At 32.2% G+C, this 12,536-nt stretch overlaps 2 protein-coding genes across 3 annotated transcripts in view; both read left to right on the forward strand.

The window, feature by feature from the left end:
* Nucleotides 1-12,536, forward strand: part of LOC129750601 (electron transfer flavoprotein beta subunit lysine methyltransferase-like) — a 324,916-nt gene that overhangs the window by 117,889 nt on the left and 194,491 nt on the right. The window lies entirely within an intron of this gene.
* LOC129750600 (electron transfer flavoprotein beta subunit lysine methyltransferase-like) overlaps nucleotides 1-12,536 on the forward strand; it is a 29,689-nt gene that overhangs the window by 10,243 nt on the left and 6,910 nt on the right. Inside the window, exon 2 of one of the 2 annotated variants that reach the window (XM_055745565.1) lies at nucleotides 11,426-11,656. In XM_055745565.1, coding sequence (XP_055601540.1) covers nucleotides 11,426-11,656 — 231 coding nt within the window. Of the gene's footprint in view, nucleotides 1-11,422; nucleotides 11,657-12,536 lie in introns of both variants that reach the window. The other variant, XM_055745564.1, reaches the window with a different exon arrangement.

Genomic DNA, 12,536 nt, shown 5'->3' on the forward strand with positions numbered 1-12,536 from the left:
TAGAAGTCACCAGAGCACTTTTAACTAAAACTTTACACTTCATCTTCAAACAAAAGGCCAACTACAAAGCACCGTTGTTTTTTTCGCGAAAACGCACAACCAATTTTCGCTAAAAGACTGAATTATGGGCGATGGAAGCGAAAAGTTATTCTTTCTCTCCTTAAGAAAAAACCCTTTAGAACTGTCAAAAGTTGGGTGAAATTATAGCTGCATCCCACTTGCACTAATGCAAAACCATCACCCAAATTCGTCAGCGCTTCCATCGCCTATTGGGACCCTTCTTCAATTTATCAAGAACTCTTCAAACGATTATTTTCTCATGTGAAAGTTAAACTGTTTTCCCTCACAACACGTATGTCAAACATCTCGCTCGCTAATCGACCAATAATATTCCGGAAAAATTCTCAGTTTCTTTCCAAATTTTCTACAATGATTTGGATTTATTCACTGACACAGAATATTATTCCCATTAGGCATATTTAGTGCCCGTTTCCATGGCGCTATTTTGGCTTCTCTTGACAATTCACTTCACGGTCATTGCATTCGATTGATACTCCATGTCACAAATGGATTTGGTAGATTTTATTCACTTATTGCACACCAAATATTTAAAAGAAGCCCTATCGCAATTTATTCCTCAAGCCTTCAATTAAAACCCAAACCATATTTCTGGATACCAAAATTAATGAAAACGAGAGAAAAAATTAGCCGTCTGGAAAAACACAGCCGGTCTCGAGCAAGGCCTGCTCTGTTCTCCAGTTGAATGTAGGCGGAATATTGTTGGAAAAACTATACGTTATTCTCCGTGTAAAGATTCTATATAAGGTTTCTATGAGTTATTGAAGTACCTACATAACTTGAAATTCAGCGTTCACAAAGCTTTTTTTTTTCAATAGTTCCTATATTACTGCCAAATGAAACCGGTTACATGTTATTTTCCATCATCTGATCAAATTTTGATAAGACGACAATGGGATTATAAATTCTATATGAAAATCAAGTGGAACACTTGTGTGTAAAATGGTACTAGCTTCTATACGACTTCAAAGTTTTCAAGTGAATTACGTCAAATAAGCACACCTGACAAAACCTATCACTACAATCAATCCAACTAATTCCCAGTTAAGTTCAATGCCTTTCGTTGGTACAAAACCGGTCCAGTCGAGAATTTAACCACTGTGTGCTCTGAATCGAATCGAAGCTTCGATAATAGATAATGGTTCAGGTTTCTACCAAGTCTGGAACACTCGAGTGTTTGCGGATTTAACATTCGAGAGGCGGAAAAATATTTGATATTCAAGGGACGGGGAAAAGGTTTTGAAACGTCACTCTTCTATGGAATTTTTTTGACAATTTTAAACTTTAACAATAGATGCTCATCAGGATGGAAATGTATGTATGGGAAAAAATTGGTCCAAAGAACTGACCTGTAAAAACTTCCAGCTTAATCGGACTTGATTTAGAAATGGGTCAAAGCGCCCAAAGTTTTGGTTTAATGACCCTCAAAAATCACCAAAGAGAAGAACCAAAGAAAATCGGAAAAATCGAAATTTTCTAATTTTTAAGCCAACTGACTTAAAAATAACAAATGAATTAAATACAACGTCTAAATCTAATGATATCTCGAAAATATTTTGTTTTGTCAAAAATAGACTTTAAAATTTTAAAAATCACGAAATTGGGGAAATTGGGAAGATCGAAAGTGTAATTTTGATGCCTAAAAACATAAAACGTGCGTGAAACGTCGAAGCTGGTGTAACCTCGAAAAACAATTGTTGATAAAAATTAGCTTTCTGGAAGTTTTTTTTTTTTGAAAATCGACTAAGTCGTTCTCGAGATAACATCATATGTTTCCTGCATTTTTAAGTTATTTTGGCATCAAAATTAAAGTTCCGATTTTTCCAAATTTTTAAATTTCAAATAATGAAGTGAGAAAAACGGCACTTCCTCCTAAATTTCGATCACCCGGATCGCACTAGGCAACAGCACGATTTTTCGTCACGAAAAAATGGCTCAATTATTATCATATTTTCACTCAAACTCAAACGCGTGTACACCGCTGTTTATTATTGTCCGTTTTATTTGAAGGCACGCAAAAGATACTGTTGTTGAGGGTGCCTCTTTTTTGTGGCGGCTTGTTTTTGTTGATTGTTTTCATTTATTCTAATTTACACATTCTACGAAGTTTTTCTGTTATTGTACAAAGCAGGACACCCATTGATGGACCTCCCTAGCTTTGGTTCTATTTCACAATATTTATGTTTTCACTTTCAAGTGGGAACTGAAATTTAATTTGACAAGTTTTAACACTGTAAATTATTAAATTTATTTAAAATCATGAGGTTAAACTATTTTTATGAAGGAATTCTTTCGATTTCTAAAGAAATCAATTCTTACCCTTTAGCTTAAAAAAACACACTGTTTGCGAATGTTAATTTCCGCTTTTTTTTTTCAAAACAAATTCCGTTCAATCTACCCTTACAGAATACACATTCGTTAAGATAGGATTCACTGTTTTGAATTCCAGCGAATCTGTTATCAGTTTCGTTGGAGATCGGGTGAAGAAAACGTGTTGTTGATGTCGGGGAAATTCACTTTGAAAATGAGATTTGTTTGCTGTTTTTGTTTGCTACTAAGAAAAATTTCACTGCAGAGATTTTAAATGCTTTTGAAATTACAATCAACAATTCCGGAAACTTGAATACAATTTTTTTTTTTTGGGCTTCTGGTTAACAATGAAACTTTTTTTTTAATTTTTGAAAAAACTCACATTCCTCAACACATGTGCGCATTAACATTATTTAATTGGGGTCACAGAGCTCAAATTGATGTGAAATTACGTTGCCCTTTTCCAAAATAGATCGAAAACAAACCCGAAAAAAATCCACAATAATTCAACTCCACTTTTTCGCAACCCAGCATTGTCAAAAGATATTTTTATTTTTCAAGTAATTCAACCCCTTCGAAATTCTTTCCCGCTCAATCGCTCAATAATAAACGGGATATGGCTTAACTGTAATGGGAAATTTGAGCCCACCGTATTGTTATTATTGTTACCTGAATAGCTTCCAAAGAAATTCGGATACAACAACCGACCGTGGGTTTTTGGCTCCTGGATCGGAAGTGAGGGACAAACACCCCGCAAAACTTGACCATCACTATACATAAATACTATATCACACCAATATAGCTTGGATTTTATTTCATGGTCGGCCATTGACTACTTTGGGCTTGATGGAGTGAGAAGAGAAAAAAAGTTTAAATTTTGAGAAAGCCCACCTTTCGTTGGTTGGTTGGCTTACGTGCGAATTGGTGTTCCTTTTTTTTGCAAAAGGGTTAATCGACTCTCACGAATATCCTTGGCTGACGAAACTGCAAAAAGTGCTTAATGCGCGTATCTTTGCGAATCACGTAGACCTGTTGGCGATTCACTACGTGATTGGGAACATGAACAAATTTTGAAAATAGGAAAAAAAGTGAACAAAATCGAATTAACACTAAAGAAATGCAATGAGAACCACAAACTAATTTGAAAAAAACAAACAAAAAACGACAAAAATGACAAAAATGACAAAAATGACAAAAATGACAAAAATGACAAAAATGACAAAAATGACAAAAATGACAAAAATGACAAAAATGACAAAAATGACAAAAATGACAAAAATGACAAAAATGACAAAAATGACAAAAATGACAAAAATGACAAAAATGACAAAAATGACAAAAATGACAAAAATGACAAAAATGACAAAAATGACAAAAATGACAAAAATGACAAAAATGACAAAAATGACAAAAATGACAAAAATGACAAAAATGACAAAAATGACAAAAATGACAAAAATGACAAAAATGACAAAAATGACAAAAATGACAAAAATGACAAAAATGACAAAAATGACAAAAATGGCAAAAATGACAAAAAATTACAAAAAATGACAAAAATGACAAAAATGACAAAAATGACAAAAATGACAAAAATGACAAAAATGGCAAAAATTACAAAAATTACAAAAATTACAAAAATTACAAAAATTACAAAAATTACAAAAATTACAAAAATTACAAAAATTACAAAAATTACAAAAATTACAAAAATTACAAAAATTACAAAAATTACAAAAAATTACAAAAAATTACAAAAAATTACAAAAATCACAAAAATTACAATAATTACAAAAATTACAAAAGTTACAAAAATTACAAAAATTACAAAAGTTACAAAAAGGACGAAAATCTTTATCCTTAAATTATTCAAACTTTTCGTTTTTAGCTTAGTTATTTTTAAATTTACAATACTTTAATCAAAATGATTGTAAAACATAATATTAGCCTTAGATTTATTAGATTGGCTGAATTATATTAGTTTTCAGCAGTAAACAGGAGAATAATTCATTATTTCACTGCTTTAAACTTATATAATAAAGCAAATCTAATAAATTTAAAGCTAATAAAATGTTTCACTTTTATTTTGAGAAGTTTGAATGTACATATATTAAAAAAGATCACAACACAAAATTTACAAGCGTGTTGCAAAAAAAAAAAACGAACGGGGTCTGTATTCAATTATCCAAAGTAATATCTTTTGAACTCTTAACAACTCCACGAAATTCTTTTCAAAATTTTAAAAATTTATCAAAATTCTCGAAATTGACGTATTCTTATTCCCAATACATGAACATTTTGAACGCATTCGTAATTTCCAAAATTTGTTATAGTTTTTTATCATAAAATTTTCAAAGACTTAAAAATATTCAAAAATTTTAAAATTTTCCGGAAAATCCAAATCTTTTCATTTTTTTAAAAATTGTATTTTTTCAAAAGAAATATTCAAAACTTTGAATCTTTAACCAATGGCTAAAATTTCTAAAAGTTCCACAATTTTCAAAATTTTACTTATTTATATATTTGTTTCCAAAAATACTTTAATTCTGAAAAGTTTGAAAAATAATTTATATTTTTAAAATGAACAAAATTTACAATTTTTACCAAATTCTCAAAATAAACAAAATATCTTTTATTCCATCAATTTCCAAAAATTTTAGATTTTTCAAAATTCTTAAGCCCATACCTCCCATGTTCAAGATTTTAAAACCCAATTTCAATTTACAAATAAAGTTGTAAGAGTTGAAAAATAAAAAAAAAGAGGTTTGAGAGATTTTTATTCATGCTAATTGTAGAGTTAATAAATTGAGCAAATATAGAGATAAGAATAATTTTAGGAAACTGGGAAAATTGAGATGGTTAAGAGATAAGAACCAAGATTCTCCATAGATCTACAGTTCTTAAGCACTTCTGCAGATCTACGGATCGATGCTCGAAATCTACGGATTTTCAGTATTTCCTACGGATTTTCTGCGGATTATTGAAATAATTATAGGAATTCTACGGATAAACGAAAACTCTACCTGACAACCAAAAAAAGGCATCAAGTTTCATCTTGCGAAAATAAGTACATTTTTCGTTTTTGGTCAAACTTACGGATTTTAGCGGCTCGCAATCTGGCAACGCGACAGAATGAAGCAAATCGAGAGAACTGAAAGCATTGCAAGAATTAAGAAAATTGAGAGAATTCTGTGAATTGGGAACAATTTCAGAGAACTTTAGCGAATCTCTAAATTCTCTGAATTCTTTTAATTATCTCAATTATTTTTACTGTCTCTCTTCTTCGAATTCTATCGGTGATTTTGATTATGGAATAAAAATTGTAAAATTGAAAGCTTCTGAATGCCCTTATGTTTATTCTCACATCTCTGAATCCTTGCAAAAGAGAGACTCGAGCAGGTTTGTCAGCATTTTTTTTTTCAAAAATTCAGGGAGCTTGAAAATAAAAATCAGAGTAAATCAGGCTAACATAAAATGATCTCGCTGAATGCCATTTTTGGTCACCGTTGTAAAATGTTGTGGAACTGATGACCAGCTTTCACACGTTTAACTGACGATAGAAAGCAAGTTCTGTATGTTTGTTTAGATCGTGGTCCAAGAAAGGGGTCATCCATGTTAGTTGTTCACTGTTTTCGCGATATTGTTGTGATTATGTATCCGATTAAGATGAAAATCTACACATGGGTGTTTCGAAGGACGAGCAATTGATTTTAATTATCTAATTTTAAGAGAGGGTTCGACCGAAGGGGTCGTCCATATGAGTTTTTCACTATCTTTGCGGTATTGAGGCTAATACACATTGAATTTGGATGAAAATTTGCACATAGGAGTTTTAAGGGACGAGTAATTGATTTCAGGTGCCAAATTTTGGATCGGGGATTGGAAAAAGGGATCATCCATATGAAATATTAACTGTTCTCGCGATATTGTCATGATTATACATCGAATTGTGATGAAAACAAGTACATGGGGGTTTCACAATACGAGCAATTGATTTCAGAAGTTTAATTTTGGGACAGGGGTTAGCAAAATGTGTCGTTCCTATTAATAATTCAATGTTTCTGCAATAATTACCTTACTATGCATCGAATCGAGACGGAAATTCATACACGGGAGCTTTACAAAATGAACAATCGATTCTGATTTCAAATTCTGAATCAAAGGACAGGAAATGGGACGTCCATAGAAACTGCTTAAAATTTTTGCAGTAATTTTGTCATTATGCTATATGCAATCTTATCCTGATTTCATATTAAATGTTTCATATTTTTGCAATACTTGCGTGATTTTGCATCCGAACTATTCCGAACAAGCTAAGAATTCATTGTTTCATAGACATTATTTTTAAAAATCCTGTTTAATACTTTTCAATATTGTATTGAAAGTTCATCCCAATTACCATTTACACACACTCATAACATATTTTAATTTAAAAACTAGTTATTTTATAAAAACTTTAACATTTGAGATACTAACCAAAGCCTTTTGCAAAAATTCGTCAAAGTAGTTCCGCGAAGTGAAGCTTAAATGTGGCAGATTTCCAAAGTTTTCGGAGCAAAATATACGCATGAACAGTTCTATAAACTTGATACAAAATTTCCAATTTCTATAGAAATGAAAACGAATGTTTGCCAACGACAATCATATTTTCCAGTCATTAACCCTCCAGTCAATAAATTTTGATAAAAAGTACAATTGCCTAAGTTGCTGACTTTGAAACACAAATCAATTATTCATTCCATTTTTTTACTTAATATTTTGAACATTATGCAATTGGCTGATTGTTGGGCGAAACGTGATATGTTTTTCCGTAAAACGTCCAGCGTTTTATAAAGAGTTTTGCAATTTCTAAGATAAATATTGTAGTTAGAATGAATTTTAAGTTACTTATAAGAACTGTTACATATAAAGTAACTTATATTTATGAAAGGTCGAATTAACTCAAATAAATGTGCGATAGCACAAGACAACAAAATTCTAATTTTTCCAAGTTTAAAAAAAATGAAAATAGGTTTTGACTTAATTGCAGACGCAATCCAAATAGATATGTAACTATGCTTTTTATTTCTACCAGCTCTGGTTTTCGAAATATTTTTTGAAAGTAGGTAAAAATTAATTAAAGAAATTTTCCGGAAAAACTGTTGAAAAAAAACTTTCTCGAAGACCGCAAGTAATTTTGACTTTGAAGTTATAGAATTTTTTTTTTATTTTCCCCCGTTCTGATAAAACGGAATTCCAATGAAATTTCAAAGCAAAATAAATTATAGATATTTTTCAAAGTATAAATTAAGACGTTTTTAACGTCTATCAGTAAAACTGGAGGTGATAGATAAAATCTGACAAAAAAATCGAGTTCAGAACGTCAAAATCTTCCAAAACCAGTTACAAAACATTGATTGAAGATATTAATTCCACAGAGTGTGAAGTTGGAGTGACAAGCACTGAATTTCTATTGAATTTTGAACGGATATGTACAAATTTTTAGGTTTACCAGGCTTATTTCCAAAAATCAGGGAAAAACGAGGCTTATCAGGTTATCAGGATGGACCATTAAAAATCAGGCAAATCCTGAAAAATCAGGCACATTGGCACATTGGACTTGAGTGAAAAAAGAAATTTGACAGAATCGAAAAATTAACGAAAACTGAGAAAAACTACCAGAGTTTAGAAATTTTTTAAAAAATTAGATAATTAAGGCATCTGATATAAATTTAAAATGTTGACTAATTAGTACGATCTGAAATTATTGAAACATTAGAGAGAATAAAGAGACAAATATTTAGGGAAAAAGTTAATACAAATAGGAAAAACGACAGAAACGAGAGCCTTGAGAAATTTAGTGATTGGAGAGAATTCATAGATTTGAGAATATAATTGAGAATATTCACAAAATCTAAAGAATTGTACTATAATCTTAAACTTCCTGTTTGATTAGGTTTTTCTTTTCCTCTATCTGTCTGAAAGATCTTATTTTAAAAATAACCTTTCCTAGGTAAGCTTTTATTTGCATCAGTTTCGATTTCAAGTCATAAGTCATGATGAGCTCTTTTTTGGAATTTTTCTTGTACATCATAACAATTTTTTATTGAAGGTTAACTAGTGTCAGTTTGTTTCTTTTTCCTTAAAACGTGCTCATGGTAGGAACAAAAATTATTATAAGGCCGTTTTTATACTTCTGCAACGTTAAGATAAGTCTCACATCGATTGATTGCATTTAACCAGTTTGCACTTCCGATACTCATATTTTCATTATCATTTCAACTTGTGTAAGACTTTCAAATGTTCAAATCTACATTTAAAAACAAGGAATGAAATTCAGTGATCAGTTATGATATGAAATGTATGCACATAAATATCTTGTATGAATCAGAATTTAAACAAACAGTTTTATTACAAATAAGTTCTGAAATTAACAACTGAAGCCCAACGCGACGTCTTTTTCACTTTTTGGAAAAGCTTAGATCCGTTGATCCACGAAACATGGTTGAAATGTCTTAAACTTCAATAAAATTTCAATTCACTCGATTCCGTTTATATAAGTAGGGGAGAGGCGGGCTATATGCGCATATTAAGGAAAACACTCATTTTCTCCCATATTCCGATAGATAGGAGCCTGAAAACTATATGCACATGAGCGGGCATCTGTTTTCTATACGTAAGAGCAATTTTTCTGTTTAAATCTCTTACCGTTTTTGTGAAAATAATTTTATATTAAAAGAAATCAAAATAGCCGATTTCCGAAACCGGCGGGCTAAATGCGCATATTTTTGTTTTAAGCTATATTTCATTTACACTCGCAATATTTTGAAATTATTTAATTGAAAATGATAGAAACGGATGTTAGGCGTACGTCAAGGCTGAAATTTTGGTGAAATTTTTTACATCACTAGTTCTTTTGCATGAAACATAGTTAAGTATGCCATATGGCCATATTTCATGGTAATATTTTGTTCATATTGTATTTTTATTGGATCAGTATGAAGTTCTTCTTTTTTCGCTGTAAGATCGTGATTTGAGCGTACATTTAATGTTTAAATGATAGAAAGTAAAAAATTTATAAGAATAATCTATTTTTCTTGATATAGGCATTTAACCTGCCTTGATATGGGCATTCAGAACCTGTCTCGTATTCCAATATCTTATCATCTACAACTTTGCCAAAAGCTTCAATTTGTTGAATTTCCGATTTCCAGATGAATAAGAAAGAAAAACCATTAAAATTTTTGTTCACAGGATCTGTACGCACGATAATTAAAGTTCAATATATTATAACAAAACTGACAAAAATCTTGTTTGAATTTTTAAACTTTTTCGACTTTATATAACAATTTAATTTTTTCATGCCATGTGTTAAAAGCGTACTACCCTCAAACTGCACTGATTAGATATGATGAATCTCAAGCCATATCGTCAATCGGCTGTATGCGCATATTACCTAACATGCGCATTTAGGAACACTTCCCCCTAAACGGCAATATTTTTAATACTGCATGATGAAGGCAATGCAAAGCTTTTCTTCAGCGTTGATGGATGGTTGAAAAAATCGATCTCAACACATCAAGTGATTCAAGAAAAGTTAATCGGTGAAATTCGACTCAAAGAATTAGGAGTTACAGCTGTTTGAGTTTGGAGTACCGACTTTTTCGACCTTGGGCTTTTAAATGTTGAATGTTCTTGAGCAAAAATATGAATTTTGGCTACATTTTATTTCAAAAGTTTAAAATTTGGTGATATTAACGTGAATGGAAACAATTTATCGAAGTTTTAACTTTGGAGTTAAATTTAATATTTCAATGTGTTTGTTTTTCTTCTGTATTTGTTCTTGAGTTTTTTTTTTTTTTTTCATAAACCGATCATTGCTGATTCATAAGCTGGAACCAGTTTTTTTTTGTATTTAACTATATTTTTTTTTCAAATTGTCGACTATTTAGAGTACATTTGTTTTTCAAAGATTTTTTTAAACAAATTTTAAAGACCCTTTGAAGATTCCCTGAGATATACTCAGTTCGAAACCAGATACGAAATTTTGATCTTTTTTGCATTCGCAAGTTGACCAAAGTTCAATTCCCACCAAAAGTCAAGCTCTAATTTCCTGACCATGGAGCCTCGGCGTAAAAGGAACACAACAAGGGTGTCGTTCATAGGGAGGGTTTTCATTAAGCAAATTTCATCAGGTTTGATGATTATTTGGACATTATCGCTCCACCACTGATTGGATCGAAGCCCCCCGGTACAGTTATGTCAGGATGCGCAACAGCACTTATTGGCGTTGTTTGTTTTTGCGTCCCAAAAGGGGGAGTCAGCTTACTAGAAATAAAATAAAAATAAAAACAACCGATCAGCTAATAAGGAGGACTGCGCAGTACCTTTGAAAGGTAAAAAATGCTTAAGAAATTGAACCAATTTCCAGGCTAAAATGAGGTAGGTTTCTGGTTGTCACCGAATGCATTGTGCGATATTGTTGATCTAGTCCAATGGTCCGTTATTTTCGCGCAATCAAGGTTGGTCCGAGTTTTGTTTACAAGTTGAGTAATCGCTACTGTCTCTATTTGGCTTTATTTTTGTTTATGGTAGGAACATATCGACATCTACAATGTTTTTATTGATGGGACATATTCCGTTCGATTTTCTAACAAAACAAAATCCACACAATTTTGAATCTTTTAGTATCAGCTACCATGAGAAAAAAAAACCTATAGATTAAATGAGACAGACCGAATATGGTCTTCAAAACGCCCATCCCATAGCGGACTTCTGATATAATTTGTCTTTGGAGAGATAAGAAATATTTGCTATCGGTTATGGATGATTCCCCGAATTGTTAAGCCCATTACCGGCCTCAAGTGATCCAATTCCATGAATGAATACAACTGCCCCAAACATGTGCGCCGCCGCTCGACGTCGTTTAACCGATAAGGAGCTCGATTTGGCACAAGTCTCGTACCATATCAGGAGACGCATCGACCGAAATGCAAACAAAACATTAGGTACCTCTCCTTTTTCTCGTATCATAATTGTGAAATCTAATCCACAGAAGAACCACCCAGCAGCAGCAAAACTGCAACAGCACCGCAGTCGATTTCGCAGAACGATCCAAGATATTGCACAACACCCGGGCATCGAGGCGCCATCTGGTGGGCGCCGAAATGACCCTGCGCCTTATCACCGACGAGTGCGCCATCTACCACCAGCCGATGGGGGAGGATTTTTGCTTCGCACGTGAACCATTTTGGGGCTTTTTCTGGCCCGGAGGACAGGCGCTGACCAGGTGAGGTACCGTTTTAAGGGGGTTCGGTTCATCCCCACTTTACAGGTGAATGAAGAAAGGCAGCTTTGAAGTGTTTTCTTTAGATTGGTATATGGCAGGGTAGCCAGATAACGTTTTAAGTAAGACACTTTCACTTGAAGTATTTTGAATTTTGAGATCTTTGCATAATTTTGGGTTGGAATAATGACTAGAACTACAGATTGACATGAATTTCACATGTTACGAAAAAAAACAGCGCCTTCATATAACGAAAAACTAACCTGGCATCCCCGTTATCAGATCAAATATCCATTAAGTGGACCTGTAGAAAGCAAAAATCACACGACTGAATCGGATTTATTATTTCATTTATTGTGAAACGCTCGTGCCGCTTCTTTAAACAAGAGTGTGTCGTTGAGCTTCTAACAGTTCCAGGCTTTGTGTGAAGAAAAAATAAGACTACTTATTTTAAAGACATTTATCTAGAAGAGAAAGGGTTTCTAAATGTACGTATAGGATTAAAGCCGTTTGACGAAATGGCTGAAAAAACAACATAACTAATAAAAGCTTTTTGAGCTTTGAACATATGGCATGGAAGAATTTGAGGAATTTACGAACTAAAATTAATTTAAAAATTCATGTAAGGCATTTATACCTTTGATGTTATATTTTAAACTTCAAAAATAAAACGTACAGAAGCTCAAAACAAAAACTTGGGTGGTTTTTGTTTCGAATTCAGTTAAACATCAAAATTTGAGCTCAAAACGTGAAAGAAGAGAGTGTATTGTATTCGCTATCAGGTATGTAAATGTTGTTTCCCACAAAATAGGTGAAAAAGAATAAATTTATGATTTTTATTACTCAAACATTGAATCTATGCTCTAATAAACATTTTGAACAG

This window comes from Uranotaenia lowii, chromosome 3 (genome assembly GCF_029784155.1).
Source record: "Uranotaenia lowii strain MFRU-FL chromosome 3, ASM2978415v1, whole genome shotgun sequence".
In the NCBI taxonomy this organism is placed as follows: Eukaryota; Metazoa; Arthropoda; class Insecta; order Diptera; family Culicidae; genus Uranotaenia; species Uranotaenia lowii.